This window comes from Ranitomeya imitator, chromosome 1 (assembly GCF_032444005.1).
Source record: "Ranitomeya imitator isolate aRanImi1 chromosome 1, aRanImi1.pri, whole genome shotgun sequence".
In the NCBI taxonomy this organism is placed as follows: Eukaryota; Metazoa; Chordata; class Amphibia; order Anura; family Dendrobatidae; genus Ranitomeya; species Ranitomeya imitator.
The window spans coordinates 45697559-45705939 of record NC_091282.1 but is presented as its reverse complement, the minus strand read 5'-3'; the positions used below and the strand labels follow the sequence as shown (position 1 = coordinate 45705939).

Sequence of the window (8381 nt, the reverse complement as noted above, 5' to 3'; positions counted from 1 at the left end):
CATAGATCCTTAGATATGCATATAGCTACATAGAGACAGATGAGGCCATGGCTGCAGTGTCCATTCCCTGGCTGTCCTGTGCATGCAGCAGTGTAGACATTTGCAGGAAGCCCACCCTGTACCTTCTAGGTAGCCCCCCACACTCCTCCACCTTAGATGCTGCCATTCTCATTGTTGTGCGGCCGTTGATAGTTGCACACAATATTAGTGCCCCCCACACAATGGATTGCAGGGGGCTGACAGTGGTTTGGAGATTTGGCAGTTTCCTTATTTCCCTGCCCAAGTTTTCTGGAACAGCTGGAAGTGGTCGGAGGGGGCTGTCTTAAGGAGACCCCCTGCTCGTCCTTTGACAGCTGATCAAAAGAAAATAGGTCACGCTTTTCAAACTTCTGTCCACCCTTTGCTTAATTACTCTGCCCTTAAACAAAGGCAACATCTGCGCAGCCTCAGCCAGCCCCGATCTGCAGCGAGCTGTCCCTGGCCGGCCTCGGAGCAGGTCCCATTGTCCCCTCACCCCCGCTCGGGGCACCGCACCGCTCCCGGCTCCTGCTCCATACTGACAGCTTTACCATGTGAATGAGGTTCTTCGCTGCCATATTGTTTCTTTCACTTGGAGTCCAATAGACAATGGGTGCAGAGAAGGTGACACTGTGCCACTGATGAGCGATTATGGAGGAGCCCAGACAATAGTCATGGCCTGTAGTTGTATGTGTGGCTGTAATAAATACACATGGGGCCATGCACATTAAATATTAGCATATAGTGATACCATCATCAATACCATTTATCATTAATAAATTCACCAGCCCCCAAGTTCTTGTGCAAACAGAAGTGTGAGTTCAGTAAGGACAGCATGGTGTAGAGGTGATCTGCCCTTTAAATCACTGGTTTCCATTAAAATAAAGGACACTGTGTCTTTAAATAGTCCTCCCTGTCTCCTTCCCCTTGTAGAAGACTGGAGTAATGTGTGGAGACCTCTCAGCCTACCTTGAAACGGGGCGCCCCGCCTCCGCCTGAGCTGATTGGCCGGGAAGGCATCTGGGAGCTCGCTGATTGGAGGAGACGCCTGTCCGTAAAGGCGCGGTGTGTCCTCCTCAGTTGGGGGTAGGTTGCGCTTTCAGCAAACCCATTCTGGACAGCTCCGGCTGCCTAAACAGAAGACGTAAGAGGAGGAGAGGGCTAGGACATGGCCAGGAGCAGCACTGGCCCGTCTGATAGAGCTCGCTGAGCGGCGCATCCACACTCCTGCCCCTGCCCCCAACCTGCACTCAGCACTGCACCCTGACACCCACTCACCCTGACACCCACTCACCCTCTAAGGAACCCAGAGGCCTTAAAACTGACCCACACCCACCCATGGACTGAATGAAGACCGCCTATAACGCCTTTAGATGCCTAACCAAAGATCTGGATGCCTGCAGCATGAACCCAGAGATGACAATGGACAGTATTGGCAGTTTGCATGGTGGAAGCAGCCATGAGCAGGATCTGATGAGCAGCCACAGCCCTCACCATCACCGAAGGCTTCACCAGGACCTCACTGTTCCATCCTCCAGGTCAGCTATGGTCTCCAGCATGGCTTCCATCCTGGATGGGGCTGGGGACTACCGGCCAGAGCTGTCCATTCCTCTGCACCATGCCATGAGTATGCCCTGTGACTCCTCACCCCCAGGGATGGGCATGAGCAGCACCTACACCACCTTAACGCCGCTGCAGCCTTTGCCCCCCATCTCTACCGTGTCTGACAAATTCCATCACCCTCACCACCATCCCCATCACCACCACCACCACCACCATCAGAGGCTATCAGGCAATGTCAGTGGTAGCTTCACCCTCATGAGAGATGACAGAGGGATCCCAGCTATGAACAACCTGTACAGCCCCTACAAGGACATGACTGGCATGGGCCAAAGCTTGTCCCCCTTGACTGGCACCCACCTGGGGAATGGTTTGGGGTCCATTCACAACACTCAACAGAGTCTCCATAACTATGGACCGCCTGGCCATGAGAAAATGCTCAGTCCAAACTTTGATGCCCACACCGCCATGCTGGCGAGAGGGGAACAGCACCTCTCCAGGGGTCTGGGCACTCCACCGTCCGCTGCCATGATGTCCCACATTAATGGGATGCACCACACCGGCCACGCTCAATCTCACGGGCCCGTGTTGACCTCCAGCCGTGACAGGCCGCCCTCCTCCTCTGGATCACAACTCAGTAACTCTGGACAATTAGAAGAAATTAATACCAAAGAAGTGGCTCAAAGAATCACCGCAGAGCTGAAAAGGTACAGCATCCCCCAGGCTATCTTTGCCCAGAGGGTTCTGTGTAGGTCACAGGGCACCCTATCAGATCTGCTAAGGAACCCTAAACCTTGGAGTAAACTGAAATCTGGGAGGGAGACTTTTAGAAGAATGTGGAAATGGCTGCAGGAGCCTGAGTTCCAGAGGATGTCAGCTCTCAGGCTTGCAGGTGAGTAGTAAAGATGCAGTGCCCCTACCTTCACTACCACTCTGCCCACTGCAGACACCAGGCCTTCTAGAGCAGGGGTCCCCAACTCCAGTCCTCAAGGCCCACCAACAGGTCATGTTTTCAGGATTTCGTTTGCATTGCACAGGTGATGCAATTATTACCTGGGCAAGACTAAGGAAATCCTGAAAACATGACATGTTGGTGGGCCTTGAGGACTGGAGTTGGGGACCCCTGTTCTAGAGTGGGTCCCCAATGACTACACTCATGCTTGCAAAGTGGGCAAATGGTCTCATTAAATCCATTGACTGAAATGTGCAATTCATGCCATATAAGCCTATAGAATAGCTTTGCAGGAAAAGCTGCAGCATGTGTGATGCAGAGTAGAATTTATGCACTTAGCCAAGCAGCATTTGGTCTCCCAAGTTTTGCAGGTTTATAATACACAGGGATAAAGGAACAACTACCTCACTTGGTATATTTATGTTCTCATCATTCAGCACCTTATTTGCTTGTTATGGTCTTGTTACACTGAGGTCTAAAGACACCTGGAATAGGGAGAGAAAAAAAATACATCTCTGGGCTTTCAACTGATTTTTAGCTCCCCCCCCCCCCTTCTTCCCCCTTAACATTGTTCATGTGAATTGTGTGTGTATTTTGTTTCTGCACCCTCTAGTGGCCAGTGGGTGAACTGCATCCGTCTATTGTTCTGGACTGTTGTGTAAAAATAAAAAAAAATAAAAATATACAAAGCAGATAAAGATATTTACTATGCGTTGTGCTGTTGGAAGAAATAATATTTTATAAGGATTGTTCTGCAATGGAAACATTTCTACTCCAAGCACTGAACATGCGTGGTTTTGGACAGGGTAATCTATATGTTAGTTTGGTATAGGGAGACTGTTATATAGATTTATATGTGCTAGCGCATGTTCTAAGTGTTAGTTTGCATTCTGCATGGCTTCCGTTGGGGAACAAAAGAGCGGTATAGAACAATGCACAGCGACTACTGAACAATGCACTGTGACATCCATAGACAATGTCATAATCCCATAAAGAAGATTGCAGCAAAGTATTCATAGACACTATCTCCTCCACGTCCTCGTGCGTGCCTATAACCCCTCAGAGCTGTCTGCCTTCTGTATAATGATAATCATTGGTTATTGATTAAATAAAAATACACCGGATCAATGAGATATTTTTAGCTGCAGTCGGCTTCAGACACTCCGGATTCAGTAATTCCTAGGTGCAGCTGATATGTCACAGTCCTGCATGTAATAATGACCTTTATACAAGGCTAGAACATGCACGGCTGGCTGCGGTCCTCTTGTCTGTAATATACTTGTGGCTGGCATTCTCCAGCTCTGCACTTGACAATTAAACTCAGTGTTTGTCCTTTTCCACTTAATTACAAGCCTGTAAAAAAAAAGAAGAAGAGGAGGCTTCTGCTAGACAAGGAGAAGAGTCCTGGCTGCATGCAGGTCACGTATAGAGTCGCCACAGTATAGGGGCTTGTTATCTGCTAGTGATATTAATCATCGGTTGCAAACTGCTGCTGATAAAATAACAGCTGCTTGTTTATAGATTTATCCCCAATATGTAGACATATCCCTAATTCATGGCAGTGTCCACACTACTAGCAAATGTAAATGTCCACAGTATAGAGAGTATAGACATAGTTCATGTGTCAGCAGATCTCACCGTGATCCTCCATCAGCAGAGCTCACCGTGATCCTCTATCAGCAGCAGAGCTCACCGTGATCCTCTATCAGCAGCAGAGCTCACCGTGATCCTCTATCAGCAGAGCTCACCGTGATCCTCTATCAGCAGCAGAGCTCACCGTGATCCTCTATCAGCAGAGATCACCGTGATCCTCTATCAGCAGAGCACACTGTGATCCTCCATCAGCAGAGCTCACCGTGATCCTCTATCAGCAGAGCTCACCGTAATCCTCTATCAGCAGAGCTCACCGTGATCCTCTATCAGCAGAGCTCACCGTAATCCTCTATCAGCAGAGCTCACCGTAATCCTCTATCAGCAGAGCTCACCGTGATCCTCTATCAGCAGCAGAGCTCACCGTGATCCTCTATCAGCAGCAGAGCTCACTGTAATCCTCTATCAGCAGAGCTCACCGTGATCCTCTATCGGCAGACCTCACCGTGATCCTCTATCGGCAGAGCTCACCGTAATCCTCTATCAGCAGAGCTCACCGTAATCCTCTATCAGCAGAGCTCACCGTGATCCTCTATCAGCAGCAGAGCTCACCGTGATCCTCTATCAGCAGCAGAGCTCACCGTAATCCTCTATCAGCAGAGCTCACCGTGATCCTCTATCAGCAGAGCTCACCGTGATCCTCTATCGGCAGAGCTCACCGTAATCCTCTATCGGCAGACCTCACCGTGATCCTCTATCAGCAGAGCTCACCGTGATCCTCTATCAGCAGCAGAGCTCACCGTGATCCTCCATCAGCAGAGCTCACCGTGATCCTCTATCAGCAGCAGAGCTCACCGTGATCCTCTATCAGCAGCAGAGCTCACCGTGATCCTCCATCAGCAGAGCTCACCGTGATCCTCCATCAGCAGAGCTCACCGTGATCCTCCATCAGCAGAGCTCACCGTGATCCTCCATCAGCAGATCTCACCGTGATCCTCCATCAGCAGAGCTCACCGTGATCCTCCATCAGCAGAGCTCACCGTGATCCTCCATCAGCAGAGCTCACCGTGATCCTCTATCAGCAGAGCACACTGTGATCCTCCATCAGCAGCAGAGCTCACCGTGATCCTCTATCAGCAGAGCACACTGTGATCCTCTATCAGCAGCAGAGCTCACCGTGATCCTCTATCAGCAGAGATCACCGTGATCCTCTATCAGCAGAGCTCACTGTGATCCTCCATCAGCAGAGCTCACTGTGATCCTCTATCAGCAGAGATCACCGTGATCCTCCATCAGCAGAGCTCACCGTGATCCTCTATCAGCAGAGCTCACCGTATTCCTCTATCAGCAGAGCACACTGTGATCCTCCATCAGCAGAGCTCACCGTGATCCTCTATCGGCAGAGCTCACCGTGATCCTCTATCAGCAGAGCTCACCGTGATCCTCTATCAGCAGAGCACACTGTGATCCTCCATCAGCAGAGCTCACCGTAATCCTCCATCAGCAGAGCTCACCGTAATCCTCTATCAGCAGAGCACACTGTGATCCTCCATCAGCAGAGCTCACCGTGATCCTCTATCGGCAGAGCTCACCGTGATCCTCTATCAGCAGAGCTCACCGTAATCCTCTATCAGCAGAGCACACTGTGATCCTCTATCAGCAGAGCACACCGTGATCCTCTATCGGCAGAGCTCACCGTGATCCTCTATCAGCAGAGCTCACCGTATTCCTCTATCAGCAGAGCACACTGTGATCCTCTATCAGCAGAGCACACCGTGATCCTCTAACAGCAGCAGATCTCACCGTGATCCTCCATCAGCAGAGCTCACCTCAATTCACAGAAGCATCCACAGGACGCAGACTTATCCTCAGTACATGGACATATTACTAGTAAAATGCACACAATATAGAGGCACTCCTAGTAAACAATAGTATCCCCAATTCATGGAGATATTACTAATAAACACAAGTATCCACAATTCATGGATGGATTTCTTGTAAGTGCAACTGAATCCAGAATGGAGAGGTAGTACAGGGATCCAGTACAAGGAGAATCACTAGTAAAGAATCCCCAGAGCATGCTAGTAATATACAGTATGTATTACCGGCATTACTGGTTTGTCGAAGCAAATGCAGTACGTTAAGTAATTACTTTGTAAATAGTAGTATTCCCAGTACATGCAGGTATCCCCAGTGATGGAGGTATTACTAGTAAATAGAGGTATCCCCAGTGATGGAGGTATTACTAGTAAATAGAAGTATCCCCAGTGATGGAGGTATTACTAGTAAATAGAGGTATCCTCAGTGATGGAGATATTACTAGTAAATAGAGGTATCCTCAGTGATGGAGATATTACTAGTAAATAGAGGTATCCCCAGTGATGGAGGTATTACTAGTAAATAGAGGTATCCTCAGTGATGGAGATATTACTAGTAAATAGAGGTATCCCCAGTGATGGAGATATTACTAGTAAATAGAGGTATCCCCAGTGATGGAGATATTACTAGTAAATAGAGGTATCCCCAGTGATGGAGGTATTACTAGTAAATAGAGGTATCCCCAGTGATGGAGATATTACTAGTAAATAGAGGTATCCTCAGTGATGGAGATATTACTAGTAAATAGAGGTGTCCCCAGTGATGGAGGTATTACTAGTAAATAGAGGTATCCTCAGTGATGGAGATATTACTAGTAAATAGAGGTATCCTCAGTGATGGAGATATTACTAGTAAATAGAGGTATCCTCAGTGATGGAGATATTACTAGTAAATAGAGGTATCCCCAGTGATGGAGATATTACTAGTAAATAGAGGTATCCCCAGTGATGGAGGTATTACTAGTAAATAGAGGTATCCCCAGTGATGGAGATATTACTAGTAAATAGAGGTATCCCCAGTGATGGAGATATTACTAGTAAATAGAGGTATCCCCAGTGATGGAGATATTACTAGTAAATAGAGGTATCCCCAGTGATGGAGATATTACTAGTAAATAGAGGTATCCCCAGTGATGGAGGTATTACTAGTAAATAGATGTGTCCCCAGTGATGGAGATATTACTAGTAAATAGAGGTATCCTCAGTGATGGAGGTATTACTAGTAAATAGAGGTATCCCCAGTGATGGAGGTATTACTAGTAAATAGAGGTATCCCCAGTGATGGAGATATTACTAGTAAATAGAGGTATCCCCAGTGATGGAGATATTACTAGTAAATAGATGTGTCCCCAGTGATGGAGGTATTACTAGTAAATAGAGGTATCCCCAGTGATGGAGGTATTACTAGTAAATAGAAGTATCCCCAGTGATGGAGGTATTACTAGTAAATAGAGGTATCCTCAGTGATGGAGATATTACTAGTAAATAGAGGTATCCTCAGTGATGGAGATATTACTAGTAAATAGAGGTATCCCCAGTGATGGAGGTATTACTAGTAAATAGAGGTATCCCCAGTGATGGAGATATTACTAGTAAATAGAGGTATCCTCAGTGATGGAGATATTACTAGTAAATAGAGGTGTCCCCAGTGATGGAGGTATTACTAGTAAATAGAGGTATCCTCAGTGATGGAGATATTACTAGTAAATAGAGGTATCCTCAGTGATGGAGATATTACTAGTAAATAGAGGTATCCCCAGTGATGGAGGTATTACTAGTAAATAGAGGTATCCCCAGTGATGGAGATATTACTAGTAAATAGAGGTATCCCCAGTGATGGAGATATTACTAGTAAATAGAGGTATCCCCAGTGATGGAGATATTACTAGTAAATAGAGGTATCCCCAGTGATGGAGATATTACTAGTAAATAGAGGTATCCCCAGTGATGGAGGTATTACTAGTAAATAGAGGTATCCCCAGTGATGGAGATATTACTAGTAAATAGATGTATCCCCAGTGATGGAGGTATTACTAGTAAATAGAGGTATCCCCAGTGATGGAGATATTACTAGTAAATAGAGGTATCCCCAGTGATGGAGGTATTACTAGTAAATAGATGTATCCCCAGTGATGGAGGTATTACTAGTAAATAGAGGTATCCCCAGTGATGGAGATATTACTAGTAAATAGATGTATCCCCAGTGATGGAGGTATTACTAGTAAATAGAGGTATCCCCAGTGATGGAGGTATTACTAGTAAATAGAGGTATCCCCAGTGATGGAGATATTACTAGTAAATAGATGTATCCCCAGTGATGGAGGTATTACTAGTAAATAGAGGTATCCCCAGTGATGGAGATATTACTAGTAAATAGAGGTATC

General features: G+C 46.9%; 1 protein-coding gene across 3 annotated transcripts in view; it reads left to right on the top strand.

The window, feature by feature from the left end:
* Positions 1-1096: 1096 nt before the first annotated feature.
* Positions 1097-8381, top strand: part of ONECUT2 (one cut homeobox 2) — a 78534-nt gene continuing 71249 nt past the window's right edge. The window contains exon 1 of one of the 3 annotated variants that reach the window (XM_069746033.1): positions 1097-2470. In XM_069746033.1, coding sequence (XP_069602134.1) covers positions 1366-2470 — 1105 coding nt within the window. In that variant the 5' untranslated portion in view covers positions 1097-1365. The remainder of the gene's footprint in view (positions 2471-8381) is intronic. The other 2 variants (XM_069746034.1, XM_069746032.1) reach the window with 2 other exon arrangements.